The following is a 23,225-nucleotide window of genomic DNA, read 5'->3' on the forward strand; positions in this document are numbered from 1 at the left end:
TTCTTGAATCGTTGCAGTCCATGTGTTGTAGGTATAGTCAGGAGAGAGTTGCCCTGGGAGTTCTCAACGTCAACTCTGGACCCCATGAAGTCTCATGGCATCAGGTCAAACATGGCCAAGGAAATCTCACCAAATCGCTGCTGCAGATGCATCTGTCCATGACAATATCAGCAGATATCGGTAGAAATAACCATCGCACAGTCCTGGTGGGGACAAAGTCCCATTTTCACATTGAGGACACCCTCTATCGTGTTGTGTGGCATTACCACTATGCTAAATGGAATATACTTCAAACAGGTCTAACAACTCAAGACTGGGCATCATTAAGGCACTGTGGGCCATCAGCAGCAGCAGAAATGTACTCAACCATAATTTGTAACCTCATGGCCCGGCATATCTCCACTCTACTAGATGTTAGTCTTCAGCCAATTCAATTCACTCCACATGATATCAGAAAACAGCTGAAGGTATTGGATACTGCAAAGGCTATGGGCCTGGGCAATATTCCGGCAATAGTACTGAAGACATGCACCAGAACTTGCTGCGCCCCTAACCAAGCTGTCCCAACACTGGCATCTACCCAGCAATGTGGAAAATTGCCCAAGTACATCTTGTACACTAAACACAGGACAAATCCAGCCCAGCCCCATCAGTCTACTCACAATCATCAGTAAAATGATGGAAGGGGTCATCAACAGTGCTATCAGTTAGCATTTGCTTAGCAATAACCTGCTCACTCGCGCACAGTTTGAGCTCCACTGAAGTCACTCAGTTCCTGACCTCATTACAGCGTTTATTTGAATATGGACAAAAGAACTGAATTCCAGAGGTGAGAAGAGAGTGACTGCCCATGATATCAAGGCAGCATTTGAGTGTGGCATCAAGAATCCCTAACAAAACTGGTGTTAATGGGAATCAGGGGGGGAACCCTCCACTGGTTGGAATCATACCCGCACAAAGGAGGATGGTTGTGGTGGTTGGAGGTCAATCATCTCAGCTCCTGGACATCACTGCAGGACGTCCTTAGGGTACTGTCCTAGGTGAAACCATCTTCAGCTGCATCAACAATGACCTTTCTTCATAAAGTCAGGAGTGGGGATGTTTACAGATGACGGCACAATGTTCAGCACCATTCACAGCTCTTCGGATCCAGGTCCAAATGCAGCAAGTTCTGGACAACATCCAGACTTGGGCTCACAAGTGGCAAGTAATTTTGTGCCACAAAAGTGCCTGGCAATGACAATCTCCAACAAAAGAGAATCTAACCATTTCCCCGTGACATTCTACGGCATTACCATCGCTGAATCCACCACTATCAACATCCTGGGGATTACCATTGATGAGAAACTGAAGTGGACTAGCCATAGAAATACTGTGACTACTAGAGCAGGTCAGAGGCTTGGAATCCTGCTGTGAGTAACTCAACCTCTGATTCCCCAAAGCCAGTCCACCATCTACAAGGCACAAGTCAAGAGTGTAATTGAATGCTCCCCACTTGCCTGGATGAGTGCAGCACCAACAACACTCAAGAAGCTCAACACCATCCAGGACAAAGCAGTGAGTTGATTGACACCATATCCACAAACATTCATGCCTTCCACCAGAGAGGCACAATGGCAGCAGTGTGCACCATCTACAAGATGCACTGCAGGAACTCAGCAAGTCTCCTTAGGCCGCACCTTTGAAATCCATGACCGCTACCATCTAGAAGGACAAGGGTAGCATACACAAGGGAACATCCCCTCCAAGACACACCATCTTGACTTGGAAATATATAGCTGCTCCTTTACTGCCCCTGGGTCACAATTCTGGAACTCCCTTCCTAACAGCACTGTGGGTGTACCTACACCACAGGGACTGCAGTAGTTTAAGAAGGTAGCTCACCAACACCTTCTCAGGGCAATTAGGGATGTGCAATAAATGTGGGCCCAGCCAGCAATGCCACATCTCATAAATGAGTTTAAAATAATTGAATTTTAATCCCCCCAGTGGAAGTGATGGGGTTTGAAGCCATGCCTCTGGAATGGATTAGTAGTCCAGCATCATTATCATTCCCCTGACAACAGCAATCATTGAGTAGCCATTAAGAGCAGAAATTCTAGCTGATATTTACTCTTCTTAACTTTATGGATACGGAGCACCTACCTAATTCCTCACTATGTTTAGTCCCTAATAAGGACGAAAACCCTTGGCCACAGCTGTTTGTCACAATTCTATGACCACAATGACTTTCAGATGCCAAGCCTCACCTCATCAATGGCCCAGGGGCTATAAAAATGCCCATCTTCAGATGGCTGCCACCAACGCAGACGGGTAGAAGAGGACCGAGCCTTTAATGGGATCTCGAGTGCAATGTAACGACCCACGTTACTCGAGTTGCTGAAGAGGAATTCCTGGAGGACGCCCCAGCTAAGGCCTCCATTCAGCGAGTACTGTAAAAGCATAGGCTGGCTCCTCGGGTCTGGTGATGCTTTTCCACAGCCCAGTCTCAGGAAAAACTGGACAAACCTGAATGCAAATAATTAAAAAAAAACCAAAATTAATAAAAATTTCATTTCATGATGTTATAGAATAGGACTGCAAAATAGGATGCCATTTAGCCCATCCAGTGTGCATCTGTACTTTAAGAGTTGCTTCCACTCCCTTGCTCTCTCACTATAACCATGCAATTGTATTTCAATTCCAGTTTTTATCCAACTTCCTCTTGAAAGTTACCACTGAATCTGTTTCTTCCACCTTAAAATGCAGTCTGTTCCAAATCCTAGCCACGCGTGCAAAAAACAATTTCCAAACGCCAACTTTGTAAGACAAATTTTAAAATATCCTTTCTTCGGGATCTCTGCGGATCATGATGTAAAGAAATTGTTGATGCAGTGTGGATATATGCTGAATCACCAACTTGTCCATTTATCTGGACAAGGCATGGTGTACTGAAACTGGCGGTGTGCTTGGTGCTAATTCACACCCATAAATTAATCCAAATTGCAGGCAAATATTAGCAAAGACATGTAGGCTGCGATTTAAAACCAGGGCTTTTCTGAAGGACAGTGGAGTGGTTCCGATAATGTTGACATTGTAACGCTGCGAATCGGGTGTGGTTTAATATGGTAACTCTCGATCATTTTGAGGTTACTAGCTGACCTGTGGAGTTGCCCCAGGGGTCCTGTGAGATTTGGCTGTTCAGATCGCACCTGTGACAAATGTTAGCTGTTCTGTCAAGCCCGTTGCTTCGATACTTCCTTGGTCAAAACAGTGATAGCTCAAGGTTGATTAGAGACAAGTTGCTGAGGACAGTTTCTATACCACTACAGCTGTTTATTAGTAACTAACTCCTCTTCTTGGTTTTCAAGGTCGAAACCGGCACAAAATAACTCCGAGTCTTTCGTACTTCTGACAGTTTTTTAAATGTGGTGCACGTTGTGACGTCTGAAGGGTGACTGACCAAAGATACACTAATGCAACACTTTTTATATATGTTACAAATATTTAGAAGGATATCCTGCATATTCAGCAGAGAAAGTAGAACTGCCACTTTAATCTGGAGAATTTGAAGATTCTACTGTGTTATTTGAGCATTGTCCATAGGTGAAGTACATTATTTTAATCACTGACAGTTCTGACTTTCCCAAAGCTCCTCTGATTTGATACAGAACTCATTAAGAGCACATCCATAATCCCACAGGCCTGAGTTAAAGCAGGACTGAGGGTGCCACGCTGTGAAAAGCATTGGGAGGTACATGTGTACTCCACATCAGCTCTAATATTTGTATGTACCAGCTGCCAGGTCTCAAATTTGCAGTCACCCCAGCAGCTCAGGGAGCGGATATTGGGCTCTTAACTGACAAGACATTAAAGGGTACTCTGGCATACACAGAGATGAAAACTTGTTTCTTCGGAATGATATGGAAAGAAGATGCATTGAATCCCTCTTATCTTCTCAACGTGACAACCCAACATAGTTACCTGGACTCACTGATTGATGTGAAATAATTCCTCCCTGGGATGATTTCTGCATTTTAAAAATCAGTATCTTGGGAAGTGGTGGGAGGGGATGATTTTCATTTTTAAACATTTAGTAATCGATGCCAAATCTCATGATGCAAAGGAAATAAAACGCTAATATATCTGCTCCTCATATGATGAAAGAGGAGAACACACACATTTGAAAATCTGCGTTTGAAGTTGGATTAAAGAAAAATGGAAACATTGATATGCTAAATTTAGGAATCACCATGTGAAGGGGAACTGAAGTTAAAGCTGACTTGGGAAGTAATTATTCCACATTTAAAATTGGCTGTCACTTGGAGCAATGAATGCAACTTCAAGGGAAACATCAACATTAGTATGAGGGTACAGCAGTCTGCATGGGCAGGAGGGAGATACAGATTGTTTAGTTAGACCTGTATAGAGAGCTAAAGAACCAAGTGAGCCTTTTTGCCTGAATGGACAGTTCTCATCTACACTTTATTTCATTCAGAATTATTTTATACAAAATTATTTTTATTCATTCAAGGAATATGGGCGTCGCTGGCTAGGCCAGCATTTATTGTCCATCCCTAATTGTTCTTGAGAAGGTGGTGGTGAGCTGCCTTTTTGACCCTCTGCAGTCCACGTGGTGTAGGTGCAACCACAGTGCTGTAAGGGAGGGAGTTCCAGGATTTTGCCCCAGCAACAGTGAAGGAACGGTGATACATTGGCAAGTCAGGATGGTAAGTGGCTTGGAGGGGAACCTCCAGGTGGTGGTGTTCCCAGACATCTGCTCGCCTTATCCTTCTAGACAGTAGTGGTCATGTGTTTGGATGTGCTGTCTAAGCAGCCTTGGTGAATTCCTGCAGTGCGTCTTGTATATGGTACACGGCTGCTGCCGTGCGTCAGTAGCGGAGGCAGTGAATGTTTGTGGAAGTTTTTTTTTTTTTTTTTTTTAAATTTTTTTTTTTATAAATTTAGATTAGCCAATTATTTTTTCCAATTAAGGGGCAATTTAGCGTGGCCAATCCACCTACTCTGCACATTTTTGGGTTGTGGGGGCGAAACCCACGCAGACACGGGGAGAATGTGCAAACTCCACACGGACAGTGACCCAGAGCCGGGATCGAACCTGGGACCTCAGCGCCGTGAGACGGTTGTGCTAACCACTAGGCCACCGTGCTGCCCCAATGTTTGTGGAAGTTGTTGTTTATTCAGTATTTTTAGTATTTCCTCACAAGCAGCCTTGTAGCTGAAAGACTGCGTGACTTCATCGTCATCGGCCGTTTGCACAGGCAAACAGGTAGTCTAACATCGCAGCCTGTAGTGTTAACATCTTCTAAATAAAGCTCCACGTTTTGGTTGAACCGCCAAGGCCTGCAGGCTCCATCTTGAATCCACCACATAAACAAGGGAGGCGAACTGCGTTTGTAGGGACCTCAAAAAAATCTTGAACAGCGTCTGCATGCACCCGAGGAAATAATAACTAATTTATATCGGTGCTACATGATAGCTGATGACGGGGGAGCCAAACAATGGTTGCAACCACTGGAGAAATCGCAAAATCACTGAAAAATATAAAGGAGACATCTTTGAGAGAAGCCTACCTGCGTGCTCTCTCTGAAACTAACTCTTTAACTATGGGTATTTAGTACCCTGCAGCAACAAATTTAGAGGTGGGGTGTTGCAAAACACAAAGGGAAACAGGCTGAGCTTGGGCTGACCCTTGTTTTGAAATGAAATGAAATGAAAAATGAAATGAAAAATGAAAATCGCTTATTGTCGCGAGTAGGCTTCAATGAAGTTACTGTGAAAAGCCCCTAGTCGCCACATTCCGGCGCCTGTCCGGGGAGGCTGGTACGGGAATCGAACCGTGCTGCTGGCCTGCTTGGTCTGCTTTAAAAGCAAGCGATTTAGCCCAGTGAGCTAAACCAGCCCCAGTTTTGGGGAGAAAGGAAGCTAGGTAGTGATGGAAATTCATGGCACATTGTGGAAAGGCAGGTCCTTCCAGAGATAAAAATGGCAGGAGGTGCGTGGGACCATTTGATGAGAATATAGAGTGATGGATATCACATACTTAACGATTTGACTATTTTGTTCAAGTTAATAAGAAAGCAGCAGATGCAAAAGTTCCAACATTCCTGAGCATAATGGGGGGGGGGGGGGGGGGGGGGGGGGGGGAACATTTAATCTCCTTAGGAGTCTGGTACAGCCGGGAAACACAGGCACAAAAACAAACAATGAGAAAGTGGAAATACTGCAGGGCCACTATCCAATAAAACCTTTCATCATTACAGAAAGTTTTAGGTTTCATAAGCGCAACTAAGAAGGTGAATCGATTACACAGTTTGTAGCTGCCCTGAAAAGACTGGCTGAACACTCCAAATTCAGATGCGTTAAATGATATCATTAGAGATAGATTAGTCTGTGGTTTAAGGAGTGAAGCTATTCAAATGCGTTTGTTAACCAAAAGCAAACTTTTAAAAAATAAATTTAGAGTACCCAATTCATTTTTGTTCCAATTAAGGGGCAATTTAGCATGGCCAATTCATCTATCCTGCACATCTTTGGGTTGTGGGGGGCGAAACCCACGCAAACACGGGGAGAATGTGCAAACTCCACACGGACAGTGACCCAGAGCAGGCATTGAACCTGGGACCTCTGTGCCATGAGGCAGCTGGGCTAACCCACTGCGCCACCATGCTGCCCATAACCAAAAACAACCTGACCTTAAAGAAAGCTTTGGAAGTTGCTGTATCCATGGAATTAGCAGCCAAAGAGCTCAACAGTTGACATCAAGCACAAGAATTCACAAGCTGTTGACTGAAACTCCAATGCAAACACAGACTCACCCTTGCCAGAGGTATGCAAAAAAATGGTTACTCAACAGCAGATTGTAGCTGAAAAGACATCATGTGCAGAAACTGTAGCAGAAAGGGCCACATGCATGTGCTTCGTGCAAAAAGAAACAAGCTTCAGGCAAAAGTTGCAGAAAGCAAGAGCCGTAAAAACAAGTGGCAAGCTGAATCAAGGAAAAAATGTCCATGTGGTACAAAAAGGGTGTGGGAAGGAACTCAATTCACCGTCCAAAGATGAACTGTCACTAAATGTACTCGCTCTTTCTGGTGCAACTAACCGATATTGGGTCACTCCATTACTGGACGGTCAGCCGGCGAAGATGGAGGTGGACACTGGGGCAGCCATCTCACTGGTGCCAGAGACTGTTTCTCAAGAAAAGCGCTGGCATATTGCTCTGCAATCCTTGAAGATAGTTTAAAAATCTACACTGGAGAAATAGTTCCATTGCGGGGCCATATTGATGTATCAGCACAATTAAATGGACAGACAGCAGATCTGTCGCAGCACATTGTCAAAGGACGTTATCTGCCACCAGTGGGAAGAACCTGGCTGGAAAATTAAATTCAGCCGAGGTAAATCGCATGACAGATTCCAAATCAGGCATACCCATAATCTTGAAGAAACAAGCCTTCAAAGGTGAACTGGGAAACATGAAAGATATCTCAGTAAAGATCAAGGAAGAAAGTCAGGCAAGGTGCTTAAACTCCCATACATAATCAGACCTAAGTTCGAGACTGAACTAGAACAGCTGGTCAGAACGGGAGTCCTTGAACCCATTAATGTGATCCATTGGGCTACGTCGATCGTACCCATGATGAAAAAATACAGATCTGTATACATTTGTGGCAGTTTTAAAGTCATTATTAATCCTGTACTTTGTGGAGAGCAGTTCTTTCTATCCCTGATCGGATGATCTATTCGCTGGGTTGGCTGGAGGTCAACACTTCAATAAAATCGACCTCAGTCAAGTATATCTTCAAATGAATGTGAATCAGGATTCACACCATTTCTTGATGATTGTGATATACAAAGGGTTATTTCAATACAAAAGATTACCCTTTGGCATCACTTCAGTGCCAGCGTTGTTCCAACGAGCTATGGACCAAATCTTAAATGGATTAAATGGAGTCCAGTGTTACCTGGATGACACCTTGGTTACTGGGAAGAATGAGGAAGAACATCTCTGTAACCTGGATGCCACACTCCAGAGATTAGAAGTTAATGGATTAAAAGTCCAATAAGACAAATATGAATTTTTCCAATCTTCAGCTGAACATCTGGGTCATGTCATCGACGCCAAGGGACTGCATCGGCCGTCTTCGAAAGTCAAAGCCACGACCGAGGCACCTGTACCCCAAAATGTCAACCAACTTCAACCTTTCTTAAATTACTTACTAAATTATTACAGAAGGTTTGACCCGAATTGGGCAACTATTCGGAAACCTTTGCACAATCTGCTGTGTCAAAATAAAAAGTGACAATTGGGGGGTGGGGGGGGGGGGGGGGGGGGGGGGGATCAATGTGAGAGAGAGGATTTGTGCAAACTGAAGAGGTGCACCTCAAGTCAGAAGTCGTGGCACATTTTGATCGATATTTACCCCTGCACTGGCATGTGATGCATCACCCCTGGGGCCGGGGTGGTGGTTTCCCACATAATGCCCACAGGTGAAGAGAAGTTGATTACCTTGGTGTTGAGGACCTGAGGACCTTGAATAAAACCAAAAGCAATTATGCACAGGTAGGGAAAGAAGCCCTGGAAATCATTTTTGGAATAAAATGGTTCTACCAATTCCTCTACGGGAGGAAATTCACTTTACCGATGGACCATCGATTTTGGACCTCGTACGCTGTGGGTCGCTTACAAGGAGAAAAACCTGAACATCATTCCAGTGAAAACAATTGTATATTTGCAGACCAATAAGGATTCCATCAACCAGAACAGGGTGATGTTGGGGGGGGACAAGAAACATAATATCGTTAATGACTAATCGAGTTCTTTGACTTGGATTTGCTTTAAGTGCAAGGCCTTTAAACCAGAGGTACAGTTATACACTGCAGTAATGCGCCAGACCATAAAAACACTAATTTTCGTTGTGGCCAATGCCTCAGATGCATTGGGAAGTACTTTGCTCACGGCCTTGGAAGGAGTGGTGGCAGCCTTTCAGGGCTATCAGTACTGATACTGTTGCTTCTACTTTGGCAGTGTTTTGGATGTTGCTGCCTCACTATTGCGACAGGGAGATGGAAGATACTGCATTATATATGCTTACACAATTCCCACTGCAATGAGCCATTTTTAAATCATTGATGTAACTTGTGGGAACATTAAAATACAAAATCTAAAAGAAAACATGTATTTGGACCTCATACTGAGGTTCCATCACTGGCAGCAAGCAGAATGCAGAGGTGGGCATTACTCTTGTCAGCGCACACATACACAATCAAGTCAAACCTTCATGGGAGCGCAGGTGGCTGGACTTTTCCGTCTACTGTTGCCAAATAGTTTGTCGAAAATCAGTTTGTGTGGAAAAGTTTTCTATTTCGAGCAAGTAGATAGCACACCAAACCGCAGGACAGGTGACAAAGCTTGCCAAAAATGATCCAGTACTGTCAGAGGTTACGGACATGTTGCTTTGAGGCAAGACTTCAAGAGAAAACCCTGAGTTAGAGCTATATTCCACCCGAAGACTTGAGGGATCTATACAGGCAGGTTATCTCCTACACTGTACAAACCTGTGATGATGTAATGCGGATCGATTTTGGCGACAAGAACCGACAAAGAGTCCAAATCCGGCTGGGCCAAGAGACGACGTTGGGCCTTCCTGACAACATTACACTAACCAAATCAATTGGGGAAAACAGCACCTCAGTTGCAAATCAAACATCGAGTCAACCTCCGATCACTACGTCGACTCTGATTAAGGTTACCCCTGACAATGCTCACATCAAACCAAAGACACCAGAGGCTGCAGCACGAGTCCTACAAACCAGACGCTTGAGGTTTACCGACAACCACACAGAGAACAGCGAGCCCCAGAAAGTCTACCGTATTGACTGTTGTTGATTGTTCACATTGCTGAATAATTAGTAATGTTTAACTGCTTATTGTGTCAGGGACCTTGGATTTAAAGGGGGGAGCAAATGCTGTGTATTCAGTGTTTCCTCACAAGCGGCCTTGTAGCTGAACAGGGGCACTTTAAGAGAATGATCGTGTGATGTCACGACATCACTGGCCTTTTTTGGTTCAACCTGTAAGGCCTGCAGACTCCACCTTGAATCCACCACAGAAGGGATACCAATCAAGCGGGCTGCTTTGTCCTGGATGGTGTCAAGCTTCTTGAGGGTTGTTGGAGCTGCACTCATCCGGGAAAGGGGAGGTCCTTTTACAAAAGGCTTAATGCGACTGGTGAACAAGGGAGGAAGAAAGGTCCAATGTGTTCCAAATACCTTGCATGTGACAAATCCATATCCACGGTCATTAACGTGCGTAGTCCCTCTTCACTGAAGAAGAGGCTGTTTCCACTGGACATTAAGCCACATTTCCTGGACGGTTTCCCACCGCTGACCACTAAAAACTTCTCTGGGTCTATCGGGCCTGAAAATTAAAGTCAGTCAAGTTTAAAATGTGAAACCAGCTGCAGCAGGTTTGAAACACAAACAACGCTTTAAAGTGGCTGCCTTGCCAGTTGAGTTATTGTTAAGCCGATGTGAATTATTGTTACAAGACATTGTTGCACAGGAGATAGAAAATTTATTACTTTCATATATTTCAGATATTTGAACTTTTACCCTTTGGATGTTTTTATATTTTAGAAAATATTTTAATGAGGCATTTATAATTTTAACAATTTTAAACATCAGGTTTCAACAAGAACAAAACAATACAGTATAACCAACCCCCCCCCCCCCCCCCCCCCCCCCCATGTGACAAACCCCAGCTTCCACAACCTTTGGATGTTCCTTAACAGAAACATTTAAAATGGATCATTCCTATCCTCTTCAATTACTACTCATATTCTACCCTCATCACTACACCTTATTCAATCAGCAAAAAGAATAATTCTTGCATTTATATAGTGCCTTCCATGACTACTGGACATCACAAAGTGTTTGACAGCCAGTGGAGTATGATTGAAGTGTAGTTACTTTTGTCATATAGAAAATGTAGCAGCCAAGAAATGTGCAGCGAATAGCAAATAATAATGAGCAGATAATTTGTTTGTGTGATACCGATTGAGGGATAAATATTGGGTAATTCCCCTGCTCTTTTACATTCACCTAAGAGTCACTGGGTCAAAGTTCTGTGGGTTTAAGCGCCCAGTCCAATACTTGAGTACAATAGTGAAGTACTGTAGGAGTGCTGCATTGTTGGATGTGTTGTGATTTGGGAGATGAGTTCAGATGCAGGTTTAAAAACTCATGCCACAACTCAAAAGGCAGAAAGAGGCTGCGGCTCAAACTTTAACAGCCACTAGACCTGTGATTTTCCACCCATTCACTATTTGTTCCAGTGTACAAGGGGCAAATTAAAACCTTTACTTCCAGAGAATGTAACAGACAAATCATTCCATACATCATCAAGTAGTGGAACTAAGTTAGATAAATAGTAGCGGGGTTGTTGCTGTTAAGCTCCCCTGCATCTCAACAGCCTGTATGAAGTGGTCGAGAGATCAGAGGGGAGGGGGAAAGGGTGTGTGTGGGCAGCCTGGTAGACATGGAATGCACGATGGTCTAGGTCTTGCCAGCTTCACGCTGCTCCTCTGACCTGTTAACCCACGATATTGGGCAGATGGACTTGTAGACCTTGTGGAACTAGTTACAGAGTGAGACATCTTTCCCAGTTTCTGAAAGGGATATCTGGCATCGATAGAAATTCAGGTAGTTCTGATAACAGTTCGTAGAATCATATAATCATAGAATTTATAGTGCAGAAGGAGGCCATTCAGCCCATCGACTCTGCACTAGCCCTTGGAAAGAGCACCCCATTTAAGTCCACACCTCCACCCTATCCCCGTAAACCAATAACCCCACCTAACCTTTTTGGACACTAAGGGCAATTTATCATAGCCAATCTACCCAACCTGCACATGTTTGGACTGTATGAGGAAACCGGAGCACCGAAAGAAACCCATGCAGACACGGGAGAATGTGCAGACTCCGCACCGTGACCCCAACCGGGAATCGAACCTGGGACCCTGGAGCTGTGAAGCAACTGTGCTAACCACTGTACTACCATGCTGATCAGTTTGTATTGGGGAAACCCATTTCGAATGGCACCATCTTGTAGTTCCTCATTCGCTCCTGGACGGTGGCCATGTTAGAGTCGGGGTCTCTCACCCCCTCCAACCTGATCCACAAAACCCTCCCTCTAAACCATCCTTCTCCTCCTTTCCAAGGGTCACAAGCTCCTTGTTGCTGATCGTAGGCCTCAGGCTCCCCGCAGGCCCAGCAGCATACTCCACCCCCCGCACCCCTGCTCCCACTGCCTGCCCGCCTCCCAATTCCAATTCCACTCGTTCACTTCAATGGACAGAAAGTCATGAGTTGGTGAGCAAAGAGGGGGAAAATCCTAGTGAACAACGACAAATAATATGAATGAATGTTCCAGGCAAGTGACCTTGAGCAAATGAAATAAATCATAAACTCCCTCTCGCCCTGTTTTAAACACCTTCCCATTCCCTGTTCAACATAAAATACACTAGAATGCTCGTACTCAAGATACCAATGAAAGGTGGTCTTCACTCCCCACCACCCACTTCACTAAATTATAAATACATTTTTTTAACATACCTTTAAAGTCTCCCTTCAAGAAATCTGGGTTTTTAGAGCTGATTTTGCAGGTTGGTCCAGAATACCGAGAGTCACAAATGCACTGGGTTCCACTGACACAGCTACCGTGCCCATTGCACATGTCCTCACACTGCGGTCCAATGTAGACATTATCAATGGCCCAGGTCACCGGTTGAGAGCCTGACCTGTAGAACCCTTGGTACCATCGAAACCTCACAGATCTGGGAGCACAAGAAGCACATCCATGAAACAACCTGTATGAAAATAAACTGAAAAGAGTCAATAAAGCTGCTTTTCTTGGGAGGGAGAGGGGGGAGAGATTGTCTTGCGGCGTGGAACAAAACAAAGAAGGCTTTGTGCAAAGAAAATCAGCTGCATTGGACGTTAGTTTCACTTGAATTGGAAAATCAGTTCACAACGTCAGTAGTCGGTCTCCTCTTTGCAAAAGAAGCAAATGTGCTGTGAGAAAAAAACCTTTTCACACAGCGAGAGGTTCAGGTCCAGACGATGCTGCCTGGAAGTGCGGTGGAGGCAGGTTCAACTGAGGCATTCAAGAGGGCATGAGATGATTATTTGAATAGAATCAATGTGCGAGGGTATGGGGGAATGGCACTAAGTCATGTCCCTCGTTTGGAGAGCCAGTGCAGATTCAGCCAGTGCAGGGCCGAATGGTCCTCTTCTGCATCGCGGGAGTTCTGTGATTCTGTGATCAATCGCTGCAAACTCAGTGTGTAGGTTTTAAAGAGTTCTTTTACATATTAAAGTCCAGACTAAAATTGTAATCTCCCCAGAGGGCAGTTGCGTGACCTGTTTCTTTTGGCAGCATCTTACCTGTTAATGTTTTTACATATGGCATGATGCCACCTAAAGAATGATTGCAAAATACATTTCAAGAATAGACAGAGAAACAAATGTTGAGGATAGCAGGGTCATTATGATCAAGCCAACATTTCTGGCTTGAGAACAGGAAAAGGGTCACAAAATGACAGAGCCAAAAGAGTAAAGTAGAAGGAAAACCAGTGTGTGGAAGAACTACAAACAAAGAGATCAGGATTACTAGCAAACGTTCATATTAGATTGGGACAGGTGCTACTGGAGAATTCATTTTACTTTAGAACAAATTGTTTTTTCCGATGCTGGTGCCTTGGGGCAGTTGAAAGAGTGGGGGAGGTTGCAGGAAACCTTCGCTGCCAACTCTCTAAGACCAGAACAGGGTTGGCAGTGCTGACTCGAGCAGTGATGGAAAGAATGTCAACTTGTGTGATGGACGGATACAATCTACGATTGGCCATTTCCCCAGCCCGCCTGCCTGTATCAGCGATATTGGTCTCCATAGAGTCCTTTTCACAGAATACCTGTGCCGCTTTTAGCTAGTGCCCTTCTCACTTCGAATGTTGCAGCTCATTTCTTTCATTGCCCTGTTGAAAGCACCATCCTTTACTAATCTGTTGGTGAATTGGCTGTAACTCTTCCTGTGCCACCAACAAAATGCTTTGTCTGCTAGACTGAATTAGCATCTCCTTGTACACCAATGGGAACTCCATTTTTGAAGAAATATTGCCAATCATGTACACTCAGAATGAGTGTAGACACTACTGTGCTTACAGGTGTGCTGTGCTTACAGGTGTACTGTGCTTACAGGTGTGCTGTGCTACAGGTGTACTGTACTGTGGTCATACTGTGCGTACAGGAATGCTGACTTACAGGTGTACTGTGCTTACAGATGTACTGTGCTTACAGATGTACTGTGCTTACAGGTGTACCGTGCTTACAGGTGTGCTGTACTGTAGATATACTGTGCTTACAGGTATGCTGACTTACAGGTGTACCGTGCTTACAGGTGTACCGTGCTTACAGGTGTACCATGCTTACAGGTGTGCTGTACTGTGGTCATACTGTGCGTACAGGTGTGCTGACTTACAGATGTCCTGTACTGTAGGTGTACTGTGCTACAGGTGTGCTGTACATACGTGTGTGCTGTACATACAGTTGTACTGCAGTGTACGTGTACTGTGCTTACCGGTCTGCTGTACATACAGGTGTGCTATACTGTAGGTGTTAAGAAATGAAGGTGGGGTTGAGACCAATTAATAAGGATTGACACTTTTGAGTCCTAAAATAACCAGTCCAAGTGCGTGAAAAGAAGAGTCATGTTTATGTTCTGAAATAGGAACTCACCCACACAGATGGAGCCTGCCAAAGTGGATTACCTCTCTCTTCCAACCCTGGGTGGTACCGGCATAATATGTGCTGCTGGGATGGAGTTCAGTTGAACAGAGTGCGCTGATGTGTCCACTACTGTAGCAGAGCGGCAGAAGTAAGTGCCACGTGGCTCCAAAATCCCGTGAAAACTCCAACCTAATGGGATCCGAAGCTGAACTGTCTGTATTACATCCAACATTGATCTGAAATCACAAGAGAAATAAGCATTATTAAGGGAAATAGTTTCAGTATACACTTTCGTTTACTGATAATATAGATTGCATATCGCTGTAGAAAGTAGTGCGGTGAACCTTGGGCACTTGCTCTCAAACTTTTTTCATTTGCAGTGCAACAAGGTTTTGACTCAACAAATAGGAATTGGGATTTCAAAATATTCTTAGAGGACCTTTTGCTGCCCCAGATTACTGCTTTTATTATTAAATCTCTTCCAGTTGTATTGCCAAGATAAAAAATACATTCATATATATATTCACAGAATTTAGACAGGGATACATATTCATAGAATCCCTACAGTTCCGAAGAAGGTCTTTCAGCCCATCGCGTCTACACTGACCCTCTGTAAGAGCACCCTATAGGCCCATGGCCCCACCCTATCCCCGTAACCCCACCTAACCTTTGGACACTAGGGGGCAATTTCTCATGGCCAATCCACCTAACCTGCACATTACTCACCTAACTAACTCACCCTTCTAAACACCCGGAGGAAACCCACGCAGACACGGGAAGAACGTGCAAACTCCACACAGTCAGCCAAGGTCGGAATCAAACCTGGGTCCCTGGTGCTGTGGGGCAGCAGTGCTAACCACTGTGCCACCGTGCCACCTCATTAGATACTCATTTTGTCTAATGTTACAAATATATCAGTTTAAGTTTACAAATTGGTAATAATAGCAGAATGGTGCTTTATTTGGTTTGTTATTCCTTTTGAGACAGATGTCAATTGGCCTATTTTAAATGGATTAATGCCTCTATTACATTTTTGGATTCATCCGTTTTATTCCAAATGTTTCTGGGTTCTGTTTCAGGGTGCTCTGAAAAGCTGATCCCTTTGCTCCCTTTGTCTAAGTTGATAAAGTATCAAGGCGACTTCAGGATAATGAACAGAGATCCTGCTTTAGCTTATTCTAGCTACTGGTTCTATTCTGTTCATCCGAGGGATTATGCGTGTTCCGCCTTGCTGGTTTAGCGCGAGCCAAGTGAAACGCTGGGGTGTTTATAAATTGGAAACTTCTCCAGCATGCCACCTAGAACTTTAATTTCAAATAATGTGCTTAGTGTTTGCAAAATGGGCTTTCAGGACCATGGTCCCTCACCATGTGCCCCTCGTGTCATTGTATCCTGAACATTGTGTGAGGTGGGGGGGGGGGGGGGGGGGGGAAGAGAGAAAAAACTGTTGTTACCTCAAATTGAACAATGGTATTCTCATTAACATCTAGATCACGTGTCGTGATGGAATGCTCCCCAACTACATTCGACACAAAGACTATGGCAGAATCTTCCTCCCTGGACAATGGGAAAACAAATGCAAAATATCAGAGCTGCATGCGAGCAAATAAATCAAAGAATCAAATCTATACAGAGAGAGAGAGAGAGAGAGAGGGCACAGCCGCTGTGACACTGTTTATTGAGAGTATAGAACATAGCGCAAAGCAAATGGAGCAATACTACAATTATCCTGATGAGCACTTTTTTATGTGGAACTGTTAGGAAGACTTTCTCCCCCTGGTTTCACAAAATATTGAGTAAAAAATAATTATAACTTGCCGTTAAAGGGAGTTCCCTTTAAGTTGCCAACAGATTTTGTAAAAGGAGCCTGACACAAGTGTTTCACACTTATGAAAAGAGTTTGGTGTACCAAGGTGTCAACTATCACGTGATAGATCTCTGCTGTACAGCACAACAGCTTTTCTTATTACTTAGAGAACCAACAAGCAATAAATTTATTAGTAATTAGATTTGTTTTGCTGAAGAATTACTTTTTGTTCAGAATGTTATGCTGAATGACAATTATGGAACAATCACATGAAATAAGCCAACATTAAGCATCAACAATAACAACCGCGATTTATGCCTTTGACATAGGAAAACATCTCATGGCACTCCAGAAGAGCGTAATCTGACAAAGCTTGATGCCAAGCCACACAAGGAGATATTAAAATAGATGCCCAAAGGTTTGGTCAAAGAGGTAGTTTAAGAAACATCTTATAGGGGAAAGCAAATTGGAGAGGCAGAGAGATTTAGGGAAGAAATTCCAGAGTATAGGACCTGGACTTCAGGTTATTAGAACCTTTTCATTATTGCACATAGTTACAAATCAATATTCTCATCAACAGGAAAAGCTCTTATTCTTACGTGGCTCCTTTTGATACATAGGGACAATAGAGGCCAATGTTGCCACCAGGATAGAAGAACCAGTTGTCCTCTTTGGGCCCAAAGTCAAATGCATCCAACAAAACACCAGGGTTTTTTTGATTGTTCCCATCAATAATGAGGTCATCAATGATCCAGATTTCTTCTTTTTTCCCTTTGTTATTGAACAGAAAATCAGAATGAATTTGGCTTCAGTTTCTCAGTCGTCAAACTGCTTATTGTGCAGCTTAATTATAAGTCCCACCTTCATTCTGCACAAGTTTGCAATTGTATATTGAAGCATAACTATCTATATTTCTATACATCCAGCCTGTGTTTGTTTAGATGTCCATCAAAATAAAACAAGACAAGTTCATTCAGTGCGTTCTTAAAGATTCTTAAATGCTGATACAAAGTCTGGATTTAATTCCAATCCAACATTCACACAGTTTATCACTGTACATAATAATCATTACAATCGAAGGATAAAGATAAAAAGACAGAACAGTACAAATTGGTGCTGCTTTAAATAATCTTATTTATTTTTAATCAGTGGTCAAAATTAAAGATATATTTGAGACAAGATCAAACGGCAATATTGACATTCATCATTTTCAATGTCCGTAGAAGAATCTGGAAATCAGATTGTCATACATAGAAACATACATAGAAAATAGAAGCAGGAGGAGGCCATTAAGCCACTTCGAGCCTTCTCCGCCATTCATTATGATTATGGCTGGTCATCAAGTTCAATACCTTGATCCCACCTTTCCCCCATATCCCTTGATTCCTTTAGCCCCAAGAGCTATATCTAATTCCTGCTTGAAATTACACAACGTTTTGACCTCAACTACTTTCTGTGGTCCTCAATTCCACAGATTCCCCACTCTCTGGGTGAAGAAATTTCTCCTCACCTTCAGTCCTAAAAGGTTTACCCCTTACCCTCAAATTATGACCCCTAGTTCTGGACTCCCCCACCATTGGGAACGTTCTTTTGTAATCTACCCTGTCTAATCCTGTTAGGATTTTATTAGTTTTTATGAGATTCCCTCTCACTCTTCTAAACTTCAATGAATAGAATCCTAACTGAGTTAGCCTCTCATATGACAGTCCCGCCACCCCAGGAATCAGCCTGGTAAACCTTAGCTGCACTCCCACCATAGCAAGAACATCCTTCCTCAGAAAAGGACACCAAAACGACTCATCATACACCAGGTGTGACTTCACCAATGCCCTATACAATTGCAGTAAATCATCCCCATTCATACACTCAAATCCTCTGGCTATTAAGGCCAACAGACCATTTTCCTTCTTTACTGCAAATCTGTACCTGCGTGCTTACTTTCAGCGACTGATACACAAGACACCAAAGTCTCGCTGAGTATCCACGTCTTTCAATTTACACCCATTCAAATAATAATCTGCCTTCCCATTTTTGCTACCGATGTGGACAACCTCACACTTATCCACATTATACTGCATCTACCATGCATGTGTCCACTCACTTAGTCTGTGCAAATCCTACTGAAGCATCTCTGCATCCTCCTCACAGCTCACCCTCCCACCCAACTTGTAGCATCTATCTATTTGAAGATAATACATTTTGTTCCCTCGTCTAAATCATTAATATATAATGTGAACAGTTGGGGTCTTAGCACAGATCCCGGTGGTATCCCACTAGTCACTGCCTGCCAATTGGAAAAAGACCCATTTATTCCAACTTTCTGTTTCCTGTCTGCCAACCAGCTTTGTATCAATCTCAAGATACTACCCGCAATCCCTTGCGCTTTAACTTTATATCGTAATATCAGCTTGCTATGCGAGCCCTTGTCGAAAGCCTTCTGAAAGTCTAAATAAACCACATCCACTGGTTCTCCTTTGTCAACTCTACTCGTTACATCTTCCCTGTCATAAATCCATGCTGACTTTGTCTTATGCTTATGAAATAAATTTAACATTATTTACTGAATTGAAAAGATGCCTCATCTGCTTCCTAGCACTGGAAGGAAAGAGGGGGTGACAGGTTCGGAAGTTCACACCCTGCTGATACTACCATTAGTTGCTTTCTGCCTCTGAAGGTGTTATTGTAGAGCTATGTTATAATAGGTCTATTTTGTACAGAATACTGTCAATTTTATGCATGAATAGATGGAGAGCTGAGTTGAGTCTGACGTTCAGTATCTTCATGCTCTTCATGGTAGAACTACACAGCTTCACCTCACAATTCCATACAATGTGAATTTCTAATTTCAGTTGGGTCACCGGTGTGAGAAACAGAAATGCCACAGGGTGGTTTTCTGAGGTTGGCACTGACCATAGTGGGGCAGAATCGAATTAGTAGAATAAGATTGTTTGTAATCCTTTTTTAAAAAGTATTTTTTTAAATTTTTAAAAAAATTTAGATTATCCAATTATTTTTTCCAATTAAGGGGCAATTTAGCGTGGCCAATCCACCTACTCTGCACATTTTTGGGTTGTGGGGGTGAAACCCACGCAGACACGGGAAGAATGTGCAAACTCCACACGGACAGTGACCCAGAGCCGGGATCGAACCTGGGACCTCAGCGCCGTGAGGCGGTTGTGCTAACCACTAGGCCATCGTGCTGCCCAAAAAGTATTTTTTTGAAGGTTTTCCCACACCATCCCAATGAAACACTCACTCCCCCACCCCCCACCCCACCCCGCTCCCCCACGGATTGCTGCTGCTGCTGACATTTTAAATTTCCCCGAGAAAGTCAACGAACGGCTGCCGAGAGAACCCTAACGTTGACCCTCTTTTTTAAAAAAAAATTAGATTAGCCAATTATTTTTTCCAATTGAGGGGCAATTTAGCGTGGCCAATCCACCTACTCTGCACATTTTTGGGTTGTGGGGGCGAAACCCACGCAGACACGGGGAGAATGTGCAAACTCCACATGGACAGTGACCCAGGGCCGGGATCGAACCTGGGACCTCAGCGCCGTGAGGCGGTTGTGCTAACCACTAGGCCACCATGCTGCCCTATGTTGACCCTCTTAAGGCAAACTTTATTTTCTCGAGGCTGAGAAAACCAGCCATGTCGGTAACCCAAGTCTCTACACTCGGAGGCTTCGAGTCCCTCCACATTAATAAAATCCGTCTCCGGGCTACTAGGGAGGCAAAGGCCTCTTTCGCCCCCTGAACTCCTGAGTCTTCTGACGCTCCAAAGATCGCTATCTCTGGATTCGGCACCACCTGTGTGTTAAGCACCTTGGACATTGCCCTCGCGAACCCTTGCCAGAACTCTAAGTTCCGGGCATGCCCAAAACATGTGGACATGGTTTGCAGGGCTGCCCTTGCACCTCATACAACTGTCTTCTACCCCATAAAACTTGCTGATTCTCGCTGCCGTCATGTGTGCCCGGTGGACCACCTTAAATTGAATTAGACAGAGCCTGGCACATGATGAGGAGGAATTAACCCTGCCCAGGACCTCTGCCCACAGACCCGCTTCCAACTCCTCACCTAGCTCCTCATCCCACTTGCCCTTGAGCTCCTCCACCGGGGTTTCCTCCGCCTCTTGTAGTTCCTGGTAGATATCCGACACCCTGTCCTCCCCCACCCAGGTGCCAGAGACCACCCTGTCCTGTATCCTCAGTGGCGGCAGCGTCGGAAAGGCCACTACCTGTTCTTTCAGGAAGGCTCGTACTTGCCAAGATTTAAAGGCGTTTCCTGGCGGCTGATTAAATTTGTCCTCTAGTGCCTTCAAACTGGGAAAGTTTCCGACTATGAACAGATCTCCCACCCTTCTGATGCCTGCCCTCTGCCAGCTCTGGAACCCACCATCTATCCTACCCGGGACAAACCCCTGGTTGGTGCATATCGGGGCCCAGACCGACGCTCCCTCCACCTTCTTGTACCTCCTCCACTGTCCCCAGATCCGCAGTGTCGCCACCACCACCGGACTTGTGGAGTAACGGGTCGGCGAGAACGGCAAAGGAGCCGTCGCCAAAGCTCCCAGACTATTACCTTTACATGACGCCGCCTCCAGCTGCTCCCACGCGCGCACGAGCCCCCCCCCCTCCCCCCTAGCCCCCCCATCGCCCACTTCCTAATCAGAGCTATATTGGCCGCCCATTAGTAGTTGCGAAAGTTCAGCAGCGCCAACCCACCCCCCCGACTGCGCTCCAACAGCGATCTCCATACTCGCGGGGTCTTATTTGCCCACACAAAGTCCGTAATGATCCTACTCACCCACTGAAAAAAGGCCTTAGTGATGAAGATGGGGAGGCACTAACAGACAAACAAAAATCTGGAGAGGACAGTCATTTTCATGGTCTGCACTCTCCCTGCCAGTGACAGCAGGAGCATACCCCATCTTTTAAAGTCGCCTTCCATTTGCTTCACCAACCGGGTCAGGTTGAGCCTGTGCAGGGCATCCCATTTTCTGGCCACCTGTATACCCAGGTAACGAAAACCTTTGTCTACCATCCTGAGCGGCAGCTCTTTCAGTCTCTCCTCCTGCCCCTTGGCCTGGATCACAAACAACTCGCTCTTTCCCATGTTCAGTTTATACCTTGAATAACTACCAAATCCCTCAGGATCTGCAGAACCTCCCCCATCCTCTCCACAGGGTCCGAAATGTACAGGAGCAAATCAGCCGCGTACAGCGAGACCCGATTTTCCACTCCCTCCCGAACCAGTCCCCGCCAGTTCCTCGAGGCTCTCAGCGCCCTGGCTAGTGGTTCTATAGCTTGGGCAAATAGTAACGGGGAGAAGAGACGCCCCTCCCTCGTTCCCCGGTGAAGCACGAAGTACCCCGACCTCAGCTGGTTTGTACATACACTTGTTATAGGTGCCTGGTACAGCAATTTCACCCAGCCAATAAAGCCCTCACCAAACCCGAACCTCCCCAGCGTTTCCCCAGAGGTATTCTCACTCCACCCGGTCAAAGGCTTTTTCTGCGTCCATCGCTGTTACTACCTCTGCCTCCCCTCCCTCTGAGGGCATCATAATAATATTCAAAAGTCTCTGGACATTGGTATTGAGTGTCTGCCTTTAACAAACCCAGTCTGGTCTCCCTCTATCACCCCTGGGATGCAATCCTCAATTCTTGTGGCCAGAATCTTAACTAGCAATTTGGCATCCACGTTTAAAAGTGAAATCGGCCTGTATGACCCGCAATGTTCCGGGTCCTTCCCTCGTTTAAGAATGAGTGAGATCAAAGCCTGTGACATTGTTGGTGGAAGGGTTCCTTTCTCTCTAGCCTCATTGAAGGTCCTCATCAGGAGTGGGCTTAATATTTCCGAAAATTTCTCATGGAATTCTACCTGGTAACCGTCCGGCCCCGGGGCTTTACCTAGTTGCATGCCCTCTATACCCTTGACAATCTCCTCCAATTCAATCGGGGCCCCCAGCCCCTCCCGCAGGTCCTCTTCCACCTTTGGAAACCTCAATTGGTCCAAAAATTGCCTCATTCCTTCCGCTCCCGTCGGGGGCTCTGACTCGTATAGTTTACTATAAAATTCCTTGAAGACTCCGTTCACCCTCCCAGATCTAAGACCGTGATACCCTCCTTATTTTTTTACTCCCCCGATTTCCCTGGCCGCTTCCCTCTTTCGCAGTTGGTGTGCCAGCATTCTACTCGCTTTCTCCGCGTACTCATAGACTGACCCCTTGCCTTCCTTAGCTGTGCTACCGCTTTCTCTGTGGTCAGCAGTTCAAACTTCGCCTGCAGACTCCATCGCTCCCTCAGTAGCCCCGCCTCAGGGGCCTCCGTGTATCTCCTGTCCACTCGGAGTATCTCCTCCACCAGTCTCTCCCTCACGGCTTTCTCTCTTTTCCCTATGGGATCGAATTGAGATGAGTTCCCCTCTGACAACTGCCTTCAGAGCCTCCCAGCCATTGCCGATGCTACCTCACCCGTATCGTTTGTTTCCAGGTAATCCTGGATGTTCCTGCTAATCCGCCCACAAACCTCTTCGTCCACCAGCAGCCCCACATCCAGTCTCCAGAGTGGGCGCTGCCCTCCCTAAGCTGCAGGTCCACCCAGTGCGGTCCGAGACTGTGGTTGCTGAGTA

At 45.0% G+C, this 23,225-nt stretch overlaps 1 protein-coding gene across 1 annotated transcript in view; it reads right to left on the reverse strand.

The window, feature by feature from the left end:
- The window catches only part of LOC119973445 (reelin-like), a 415,628-nt gene that overhangs the window by 54,256 nt on the left and 338,147 nt on the right, over nucleotides 1-23,225 (reverse strand). The window contains 6 exon segments of the mRNA XM_038811578.1: nucleotides 2,250-2,508; nucleotides 10,273-10,420; nucleotides 12,616-12,836; nucleotides 14,794-15,020; nucleotides 16,239-16,341; nucleotides 17,191-17,362. Of these exon segments, the coding sequence (XP_038667506.1) occupies nucleotides 2,250-2,508; nucleotides 10,273-10,420; nucleotides 12,616-12,836; nucleotides 14,794-15,020; nucleotides 16,239-16,341; nucleotides 17,191-17,362 (1,130 nt within the window).

This window comes from Scyliorhinus canicula, chromosome 11 (genome assembly GCF_902713615.1).
Source record: "Scyliorhinus canicula chromosome 11, sScyCan1.1, whole genome shotgun sequence".
Classification (NCBI taxonomy): Eukaryota; Metazoa; Chordata; class Chondrichthyes; order Carcharhiniformes; family Scyliorhinidae; genus Scyliorhinus; species Scyliorhinus canicula.